Source organism: Macaca nemestrina, chromosome 16, assembly GCF_043159975.1.
Source record: "Macaca nemestrina isolate mMacNem1 chromosome 16, mMacNem.hap1, whole genome shotgun sequence".
Lineage (NCBI taxonomy): Eukaryota > Metazoa > Chordata > Mammalia > Primates > Cercopithecidae > Macaca > Macaca nemestrina.
The window spans coordinates 91,388,218-91,400,249 of NC_092140.1; the positions used below are offsets into that span (position 1 = coordinate 91,388,218).

General features: G+C 34.5%; 1 protein-coding gene across 5 annotated transcripts in view; it reads right to left on the reverse strand.

Annotated features, from left to right (window-relative positions):
* Window positions 1–12,032, reverse strand: part of LOC105486020 (neurobeachin) — a 747,447-nt gene that overhangs the window by 530,381 nt on the left and 205,034 nt on the right. For all 5 annotated transcript variants that reach the window (XM_011748656.3, XM_071081645.1, XM_071081644.1 and 2 more), the window contains 4 exons: window positions 4,975–5,056; window positions 4,625–4,748; window positions 3,561–3,753; window positions 460–1,476 (listed from right to left, as the gene is read on the reverse strand). In XM_011748656.3, coding sequence (XP_011746958.1) covers window positions 460–1,476; window positions 3,561–3,753; window positions 4,625–4,748; window positions 4,975–5,056 — 1,416 coding nt within the window. The remainder of the gene's footprint in view (window positions 1–459; window positions 1,477–3,560; window positions 3,754–4,624; window positions 4,749–4,974; window positions 5,057–12,032) is intronic.

Sequence of the window (12,032 nt, forward strand, 5' to 3'; positions counted from 1 at the left end):
CATTTATCAGTTCAATCTGGGCTCCAAGTCCTCTTTTCTATAATCCACAGAACAGGGTTGGGCCTGAAGCTTAAAAGGTTAAAATTAATCAAGTATTCAGAAGGAAGATCTTGAGTACAAAATGTGTAAATGTGGTCACAGAGTTTAAAATGTTAGAACTGGTAGAGACCTTAGTCATCCTTTAGTACAACCTCTTGTACTATATAAGGAAACTTAGGCCCAGAGAGGTTGAGCAAAGTTACACAGAAGAATGTGGCAGAGTTGGAAATATACTTGAGATATTTTTAATTTCTTATATACATGAAATTATACCACACTATTTCATTCCATAAATTACTATTATGCTATAATTCAATATAAACAGGAAGTAACTGATAAGAAAGTACTCTGTTTTGGTGCTAACAACTCTATCTATTCAAGCATTTTTTTCATTTCTAGAACTCATATAAGGTAGCTTACTTGTGTCGTAGTAGTTGTTTGGATTTTTCGGATTTCTTTTCCTGATTCTTTGCCATCGTCAGACCTTTCAGTATCTGAAATTATACTTCCTGCATCAATATTTGGTACAATTTTGCTACTAGAAGACTCAGTTTCCAGAGTTGTAGCAGTCATTTCAGCATACTCCAGCCCCTTAGCTGATGACGCTAAGTCTCTTTCAGAAATACTGCTCATTCCATCTGAAGTTGTGTGGATTTTAAACTCTTTTTCTTCTATTATACTAGATGTACAAGTTAAGTCTACACTACCGGTCATGTGAGCAAGCAATCCAAGATCATCACTAACACCAAGATGTACTTGTGTGTCCTGAATATTTGGAATAATGTGATTGCTAGAAAGTTCAGGAAGTAGTTTTTCTTCCTGTTTGGGTATTTTATCAAAGAGAAATGATGTACTACTATTGGAAAGGTCTTCTTTCTCATCTGCTAATGTTATCAAGGGACCATTATCCTTTTCTTCATTTTTTTTAATGATACCAACACTTCCATGTACATTGTTCTGGAGTTTCTCAACAGCAGCACTATATACATTATCCAACAGAGATTCAACCTCCACAAGGGCACCATTCTCTCCACCTACTAAAGTCTCTGGTGACAAATCCATATCATCGAGCTTTACTTCTGTTGCTTCCACTTTCTCTGCTTTTATATCTACTAAAAGATCATGTACTTCCACATGTACACCACTTCCTGGTCTATCTGAATTTCCAAGTATATCATCTGACACTTTTGTTGACATGAGTAAGTCTCGAGTATCTGTGCTGACAGGGTAATCGGTCTCACTTTCTGGGCTCTGGCTTTGTGAAAGATCTTCTATCTCTCGAATTTCCATTCCACCTTTTGCTCCCGTTGTCTGTGATGAAAGACCAGAGATGGTGCTCACATTCCCTTTCTTTCCTTTTTTAATGTTTTCCTCTTCTTGTCTTTGATATTCTTCATACATTTTGGCTAGGTATTCCTTATGAGCTTCATAAGTGACCTTAGGAATAAGTAAAGAAAACATTAAGGCATTTTGTACATATCAAAAAGAAAAAAATAAATAATACACATTAAACTGTGGAAATACAAAAAACCATGTCAGAAATTTTAAGACTTCAAAGCTAGCACTTGTTAATCCTAAAGCAAGTGCTTAGTTTCATTAAGGAACTGGAAATAATCAACAAATACAGCTATATATGATTTATTATAAGGACTGCCAAAGTCACACAGATAACTCAGCAATATTAAAAGTTATTTTCTTTTAGGCTGAATATTTCAATGTTACCCAAACCTAATATGCCAGTTAACTTCCACATATTTATGTAAGCTTAAACAGAGAATAAACAGCTAATAATATACAATATCCAAAGTACTATTACTATGTCGGTTTTCACCATCTATTGCTCATATGTGTACCTGTCCCAACAACTGAAGTTAAAAAATTCTCACATATCATTAAATATATAAATTTACAAGCTGTTAAAACATGACAGTTTTATCCTTATATAAGCTGCTCTGAATTTGTTACTTAGGCTTCTTTATTAATAATCAGAATCCTTTTTTTGTACAAAGACCTGCAATGTCTTTTTCTTTCCTATTTTCAAATTTGTTAAAGCAACGATAAATCTGAGGCATTGCTATATTACAAAATGTAAATTTATAATAGAAACAAAAGCTTTTCTAATATTTTTTAAAGTTCATAGTCTTTCTCTTATAGACATAGGTGCTATTAATGTATATTTAAATAAGTTAACAGAATTTTACATTGGGGGAACCATCCTTTAAAGAATATCTCATAATACAAAAATCTCCTTAATTTTACAGAAGAAGAATGCAAGTCCCAAAAGTGGGGGTTGGTAACACATGGCCCATGGGACAAATCTGCTTATCATCTCTTTTGGTGAATAAAGGTTTATTCAAAACCATGATAACCATTTACATTATGTATTGTCTTTCACACTGAACAGCAGAGTTGAGTAGTTATATCAGAGGCTATATAACCCACACAGTCTATAATGTTTACTATCTATCTTATTAAACAGTTTTTCTAACTCATGTTCAAGAAGACTAAATGAGTCTTCTAAAATCACAAAACTCAATTATGGCACAGACTAAATTAAAAGCCATACTTCTGACACCCATGCTTCTTCTATAACACTTCATGATGAGATATCCTAACTCTGAATTTCCAGAATCTAATGTGTATATACTTGTACACTTTAATTCACTATTTCATTTTACCAAAAATCAAATAATACTTAAAATATAGACATACAGATTTTTAAGATTAAAAATAAAGAAAAGATAATGCAATTAAAATACCACTAAACTTAAACACTTTAAATGTATTTATGATTCACTTGGAAATAAAAAAATCTGACTTCTTAAAAAAAGTCTTAAAAGGTATATTTCATACAATAAGTTAAAAATACCATATGGAGCGGACAAAATCTGATACAGAGCCAGGAGAAAAACAGCCGTAAAGGTCCAGGATTCAAGGACAAGCTTTCCCTGCTCCTTCACTCTCTGCAAGGTACAGGATTTCCACACATATGGTGTTAGAATCTTTCACTGTTCTGCAACCCCTGGCGCAGGACCATATGTGCTGAGATCCACAAGCGCAACGGGAGGAGATGGGGATTATCTGCCAGTTTTTCGTTGGAGTTCCCTTGTGTTAAGAAGTTTTATACCTTGCCCCTATTGTTATAATTCATTAAATTAACTATGGAAGCTTTAAAAAAAAAAAAAAAAGTATATTTCAGAGACTATTTCATGAAATAGTCTTCCAAGAACCAGTTAAAAGAGCAAGTGGCTCAGATTAAAGTTATCAGATTTGCTATAAAACAGATGTAGGTCATCTTTGGGTATGAAACTCCTAATTTATAAATTTGGGGTTTGAATTAATTCATCTATAAGCCACTTTCAAGTTCTAACAGTCTATGAACAGTGAGGAAAAAAATACAAAACTGAGATACAGGAATCTGTCAAAATCTAAGATGCCCACAAGATGGCACCAGATGCATATCTGTAGCCATTTAATCCACCGCAATAACTCTGATATTAAAATGTTAAATCCCGTGTTACCTTGGAATGGGCTATTGACAGCGTATCCACCCAGACTCTCCAGCCTCCCCATTCGTATTTTATTGCATGATACAAAAGAATCCGGAAGATATTGTAGACCATTTCAGTAATCTTCTGTTCCTCAGAATTTTTAGGATTGATATAGCCAAGAGAAAACATCCAATCCTGCCACACTGAACACTGCAATAAGCATCTTGTGAGAAAAAAAAAAAAATTGATCTCATTAAAAATACCCAAATTAAGTTAGAATTTACTATTTTGAAACTTTGATAAATAAAATAGTGAAAATATGATCTGACCTCAGTAAAGTAAGGTGTACAGTCATGCTGTACATTATAGATTCTGTAATTGGAATGACTTTCTCTTATTTCTCTACCAGGAAAAATCCTAATTGTCATTCAAAATCACTTTCCTAACTTTCACAGTCAGATTTACTTATTGCTTCTCTACTTTCTTACCACCTTTAGCATTCACAATGTATTTAACACATTATGTATTAATCATTGCTTTATGGTTTTCTTTCCCACTGGAATGTACCGAGACTGTGTACTAAGACTATCTTGTGTAGCACTGGGTCTTACACTGAACACAATAGGCACTCAGTCAATATTTGTTAAATTATAGACTCAGGCAATGACTACTCCAGAGTTCATGGCCTCAGACTCTACCCCATGTTCTAGCTAACTAGCTTAAAAATGAACAACAATCAGCCATAAGAAAAATGGCGTGGAAAGCATAGACGAAAATGAGAAAATCCAACACAATTACAACTGAAAGTTCTATTGGTGATAGATAGGTACCACTAAAAGGGATTTACATTTTAAATAAGAGTTTGTTTATATGTATATTCATATATACAATTAAAATATAATATCCATATATCAAAATAAAAAAATATAAAAATAAATAGAAGTATACTGAATACGTCAAAGAAACATAATATGCCTTTCTGATGATTAAAAGTATTTAGCAATATGGAAAAGATTTGAAATGAATTGAAATTCTAAAAGAGAGAAAATATTAATTATGGAATAAAGTGTTGTTATAGTATCCAAACTGCTTACCTTCTATTTTCACGGCTGTTACTGAAAAGTTTTATCATATCAGATAAAAATAAACGACGAACTTCCATCAGCTCTGCGCTTGGTGTAGAGTTTTTTAACAAAGTTGCCACCACTTTAAGAATCACTGTAAACAAAGAAAAAAACTTAAAGATTTATAACCATATCCTATGCTCAACTCAAAACGTATTACTGACTTTCAAATAAATACTTAGCACTATAAAAGGTGAGTTAAAACTGTCATGAACTCGGTAAACACCATAATGATTTAAGGGGTTAGGAAAAGTTTTGATTTAGTCTCATATGTTGCCATGCGCCGACCCCAATACAATAAAGAACTGCCATTTGCTCACTTGGATTCTGAATTTTCACTGTAGAATCTGGCTCTGGATGTGGTTTGTGTACGACCTGAGTACATACTTGCTCTGTCAAGATCTGAAAGATGAAGAATTTGAACTTCATTTAGAAAACAATTTAAATCACAATTGTAAAATATAGATATACAATGAACCTGCAAAAGAAATATCAATGCAGTCCAAACCAAAAGAAACATCTCTTCTAAAGGGACTTTTTATTTTTTTCCTTCTTTTGAGATGGAGTTTCACTCTTGTTGCCCAGGTTGGAGTGCAATGGTGCAATCTCAGCTTACTTCAAACTCCACCTCATGGGTTCAAGTGATTCTCTTGCTTCAGCCTCCCAAATAGCTGGGATTACAGGCATGTGCCACCACATCTGGCTAATTCTTTGTATTTTTAGTAGAGACAGGGTTTCACCATGTTAATCAGGCTGGTCTTGAACTCCTGACCTCAGATGATCCACCCGCCTCAGCCTCCCAAAGTGCTGGGATTACAGGTGTGAGCCACCGTGCCCAGCCCTAAAGGGACTTTTTAATGAATTCCATATACTTCTAAACTCTTTAACTCTGTATTCACCAAATTTTGTTATTTATACATACAGAACCAGTATCTATAGAAGGAAAGATTAATTAGGAAATTCATGAATTTATTGTTCAAAATGCCTTTTCAGTGTTCATAAAATTATTTATGAACTACTTTTTTTTTTTTTTTTTTTGGAGACAGAGTCTCACTGTGGTATGCAGGCTGGACTGCAGTGGCACAATCATGGCTCATTGCAGCCTCCAACTCCTGGACTCAAGCAACCCTCCCACCTAAGTCTCCCAAGTAGCTGGGACTACAGGTTCATGCCACCACACTCAGCTAATTATTTCTTTCTTTTTTTGTTTTTTTTGTAAAGATGGGGTATCACTTTATTGCCCAGGCTGGTCTTGAACTGCTGGGCTCCTGCAATCCTACTGCTTCAGCTTCTCAAAGTGCTGAGATTAAACGCATGAGCCACCACATCCAGCCCCTACTTCAATAAGTGTGACAAGGGAAAGTTCTTCCTAACAAGAACTTTTAGTAGAGACATCCTAACAATGTGGCTCGTTGTCATTTACTAATGAGTTTTTCAAATTATTTCTTTCAAATACAAAAAACAGTTGACCAAATAAAGGAAAGAGAAAATTCTAAAACATTTACTAACTTTCCCACTAAAATGTGGGAGCAGGATTTTGAACATCATCTTCACTGTTATATTCCTAGTAATCAGCACCAATGCCTGACACACACCAGCACTCAGTAAATATCTGTTAAATTAAAGAATAATTAACTTAATTATATATCAATAATGTATATACGACTGCTCACTGTATTTTAGGCTTGAGCTTGCGTTTACCTCTTACATAAACCCAATGAGGTTATATTTAATAGAGATATCATTTTATATCTGTGATTTAATTTCCTGTTTAGCTTTAACATGGCAAATTCTGAATAAACAGTTAAACCTAAGTACAAAAACTGCTGCAAAACCACCAACATTAGTTGAAAGGACAATTGAACATAGCTGTATTGTTGAAGCTGAAGATGGAAAAAGCAAATTGAGGGAGAGAGATGGTCTCTTCTGATGAGAAAAGGACTATGACATCCAGAGGTCTCATTTTCCTTCCCTTTCTACTCAGACTAAGACAGGACATTTTCATATTAGGAATGTTCATAAAAAAGATATTGACCAGAAATAAAAACTGACCTACTCTATTAAATAATATAGCATTTAATTACCCCCATTCCCCTCATTCTCATACTTTTGATGAAACTAAACACTTCCTTGTTAAAACTAAACAGTGTTTCACAACTTTCTACACAAAGGATCCCACACATGCACTCCTAATCAAATGGAGTTGACATGAGATAAAATTTATTTGAAAACCATATACTAAAGAACAATCACTTATTGCTTGGTATATACCTATAAGGAGTTTTCACAACAACTTGCCCCAAAGACCCTGGTGTGTACCTATAGCCCAGTGGATGAGATCCAAGAAAATTGTGATTATAAATAAAGGATTCAAAATAACTTCGGATGAGCTTAAAAGAAACCAGGACCTACTCTTCCATGATAGTTAGAAAGTGTTTTCAACCAAAAGAGAGGAAATCACATTGCACAGGAAACAAAAGTGTCACCAGTTTTTATATTGTCTTTTTAAGTCCCTACTTTATCATCTAACAATGAAAAGAATAATTGCCTTGTCTATCTAATAAAACTGCTAGGAAGATTAAATAAAGCTCCATATGTGAAAGTGCTTTGAAAACTATAACATATTGAAATACAAGGGTTTTTAAAATGACAAATATATATTGAGAAACTCAATTCAACATGTATTTATTAATATCCAGATATGTGCCCTCCCTCTGCTAAATGTTTGGAGACTGAAAATACATTGCTAGGTGCAACTTCATTTCTAGTAGCAATTTAACTATTGTTCTAGAGGCAGGCATAAATGCATGCCCCTATTAGGTAATAAAATATGATAGACTATCATTAAGAACCTATGTAAGCTTAAAAAGGGAGAAAGGGAATAATGAGATATAAACAAAAAAAGATGAATTTAGACCCAAACATTTTAATGGAAGAGCAGGGCTCAAGATGGGCCCCAAAGGTTTGACTGGATTGGTAAGAAATATGCATAGCAACCCCAAACTCCCAGTAAAACAAAATTGTACAGAGGTTCAGAGCTGGATATGGACATGAAAACCAATGTGTATTTAACACTTATAGCATATCTCAATTCATACCAGCCACGTTTTAAGTGTTCAACAGCCACATGTCACCAGTGGCTAGAATACAGGTAATCAACAGGGAGGGAAACAATAATGAATCATAACTATGGAGGTAACTTCATGTGCTATTTACAGAGATAACACCTGAGCCCAGCATTACACATTGAAATTTCATTTTATAAATGGAATTATTTTGCAATTCATGTGTTACAGAACTTTAGGCTGAAGCAGGAGCTACTGAAGCTATCTTTCTGAAGCACTTGCTCCCCAGCTTCATCATGCGTAAATTCTGTAGTATTAGTAGGCTCAACTATTTGAGATGAGGTGGTTAAAAAAAAAAAGGCAAACTATTAACCCTGCTGTTGCATCTAACTGCCACTGTATTCGGGTCAGAGAATCTGTACAGGTTTGGACAAGCTACCTAACTTTATGACTTTTTTTTTTGTGAATAGAAAGTTTGAATAAGATGGTATCTAACATACTGTCTACCTCTGAGATTCTATAATTTTGAGAAAAAGTTTGATTATTAAGTTTTTTTTTTGTTTGCTTTGTTGTTTTTTTTTTTTGAGACGGAGTCTTGCTCTGTCGCCCAGGCTGGAGTGCAGTGGCACTATCTCGGCTCACTGCAAGCTCCACCTTCTGGGTTCACACCATTCTCCTGCCTCAGCCTCCCGAGCAGCTAGGACTACAGGCACCTGCCACCATGCCCAGCTAATTTTTTCATATTTTTAGTAGAGACAGGGTTTCACCATGATAGCCAGCATGGTCTCGATCTCCTGACCTCGTGATCCGCCCACCTCAGCCTCCCAAAGTGCTGGGATTATAGGCGTGAGCCACCGCGCCCAGCCTAAGTACTTAGTTTTAAAGTTGACTAACTTGTAAAATGATTGCATTCATAAATTGTTATATCCTTACAGTTAATTTTAAAAACACATGTTTTTTGGTTAATTATTACTATAAGGAACAAAGCTCTCATTTAGGTGATAAGATCTTACACTTGGCTCCTTGTGTCACCACCAGATGTTTAATTAAATTAAGGGAACAGTATGCAAAGAGAACCCATAAAGCAAAACTAGTATCACAATGAAGTAATGAAACAGATATTATTGTTGAGATTTACAAGTGGATTAAACATGAAAATCTACTCGTTTTGCCTGCAGAAAACATATTCTAAAATCAAACAACTCTTAAGTGTATTAGAGAGGGCTACAAATCATTAACAAAAGAAAAACATAATTACTCATAATTTAGAGATGGAGTAACAAAGCAAAACTAAAGATACAAATAGAATTTAAAATACAAGTTTTATAAATATTACAATTTCTAAATAATATGTTATAAAATAGCTTTGAGTAATTTCAAAAAGAGGTCCATTAAAGTTAACTCACTTCTTAGTATATATTCTTCAGAATAAATTCACCTGAGAAAACTACAGAGGTAAATAATTTATTGATTTTTTTGGTTTTCAAAATAATCAAGATAGATATTTACATCTTCACAACTTATACAATGTTGTCTGACATGTCCTGCCAAGAATCTGATTTTGTGCCCTTTTTTTTTTTTTTTTTTTTTTGAGACAGAGTTTCGCTCTTCTTGCCCAGGGTGGAGTGCAATGCTGTAATCTCGGCTCACTGCAAACTCCACCTCCTGGGTTCAAGCGATTCTCCTGCCTCAGACTCCTGAGTAGCTGCGATTACAGGCATGTGCCACCACATCTGGCTAATTTTGTATATTTAGTAGGATGGGGTTTCTCCACGTTGATCAGGCTGGTCTGGAACTCCCAACCTCAGATGATCCGCCCACCTCGGCCTCCCAGAGTGTTGGGATTACAGGCACGAGCCACCGCACCCGGCCTGTGACTTAAAATTTATTGTTTATTATATTACAAGCATCTTATCAAATCAAACTTAAAATTTGTTTCAAAGATCACTATAACATAGTCTTTATCCTAATAAGACTTCAAAAAACATTAGTTAAAGTTACAGATTCTTTTTTTTTTTTTTTTTTTTTTAGAGCAAGAGTCTTGCTTTGTCGAACAGGCTGGAGTGCAGTAGAGCAATCTCCCAGGTTCAAGCTATTCTGCTTCAGCTTCCCGAGTAACTGGAATTAAAGGTGCATAGTACCATACATGGCTAAATTTTTTGTATTTTTAGTAGAGACTGGGTTTCACCACTTTGGCCAGGCTGATCTTAAACTCCTGACCCTAAGTGATCCACCCTTCTCGGCCTCCCAAAGTACTGGGATTACTACATGCATGAGTCACTGTGCCTGGCCTCCTATTCTACTCTACTCTACTCTACTCTACTCTACTCTACTCTACTCTACTCTACTCTACTCTACTCTACTCTACTTTACTCTACTCTACTCTAAAACATCATTATCAACACCATAAGTTGGTTCTTCATTATTTCTGCACTTAATTTTACACATTCGTAGAGTTGTAGTAATATTTATTTTGATGCATTGCTGAGATTAAGGTGATTTTCCCAAACTGAAAAAATAAAATGAAGATTCAAAAAACATTTCAAACTCTGGATTATCAAACAACTAATTCTTGCTAAGACTACAAAACTTGATTGATGCTAACAAGATGAATTAAACCTAAACTGCAACTCTGGAAGTGACTTCCTTTTTCAGTTAAATTTCCTTTACTATGTTAATACAAATTAAATTGATACCCATCACACAAGTTAATTTTTTTGCAACTAGATGCGACCCAGCAAAAGATGTAATGTTTAAACTCTGGTGATCCAGAAACAGTAATCTACTGTCCTGTCATTCTAATAATACAATTTGGTTTGGCAGTAGTATTAAAGCTTATGTTAAATACCCTTTCTGCTACTTTGTAGCATTAACAATGCTGACCAATCATTTATGATCTTTCTCTTTTGGCATTTTGCACACTTACATTAACTTTTCTTTTTAGAATATGGGTTCATTATAAACTCAAAGTCCTTGAAAAATTATTTAAAGTAACCATAAACATTATTCTATTTGAAAAACAAATATTATTACTAAAATTGGTCAGAGGCCTGTAAGTTGGTTCTTTCATCATTTCAGGAGCTCTGCCTCATCCCACATCCAGTATCAGAGAATTCAAACTTACCCTGAGTTTTCCTCATCTAAGACATTGGACCAGCAATTATTTGGCTTTGTTTTGTGTAGAATATCACTAGAGACCAAAATCTGGATACCAGGAATACACAGAAGTATAGGTGGTGGGTAAAAACGCTGCTGCACTTGTGTTGAGTCACTTTTCAGGAAGACTAATAGAAATACATATATGTGTGTATACATGTATTCGAAATTTTCTTATTAAAAGGTTAGTACTACACAATGGTTTTTCAAATTCAACATATTATGTTATTATGCTACACTCTTATATAAAGTTCCACTGACTACTCAGACTCTCTATTATGGATAAGAGGTCAAAATAAGCAGATGCTCAAAAATTCACATAGGTAAAACAATGATTAAAAACTTACATAGGCATCATTGACCAAAGCAATTAGTAGGTTCAAAAAATCAAAAGATAAACACACGTTCATCAATATTAGGCAGCAGCTTTCAGAAGCCTAATTTGATATTGTAGCAGGTTTTGATTCAGAGGAGGACTTTAATGCTGTCAACTGAGGAGAGATTCTGACATTTTTGCATTATGCATATATATCATGGAACCTACCTACTTTATGATTATTTATTAGTGGCATGACATATAGCAAATTATTTAACCTGTGAGTCTTAATTTGTCTATTTTAAAAAGAAATAAAAAATACCATTATCATAGGGTAGCTGTAAGATCTGAAACAATGTTCATAAAGAATTTACCATGTTTGTCATGAGAGGTGATCAATAAAAAATAGTTACTATGATGAGGGAAATACAGTATCAGAATAAAGAAAGAAAATGGCCTCATTATACTCTGCATAGGGAAAAGCCATTATGCTAGTACTTATTCAGTTCTGTGTGCAAAATATTGAAACAATACTAAAACATTACTATAATTCAAAAAGGCACTGTTCAGAAAGGCATGGTTTACTACTCTTGTGATTTGAGGAATGATTGACACAAAGTGGGAATATTAAGCTCAGAAACAAACAAACAATTCAGAGTAGTCAGTAGATTTCTTCACTAATCTGAAGAGCAGCCACTCTTAACTGATGAGAACATAAAATAGAGAAAAAATCAAGTAGTTAAAAGTAATATTATAGAGTAGCGGTCAGAAAACTACGGCCCGTGGGCCAAATCTAGCCTGCCACCTCTTTCTGTAATACCGTTTTGCTGGTACACAGCCT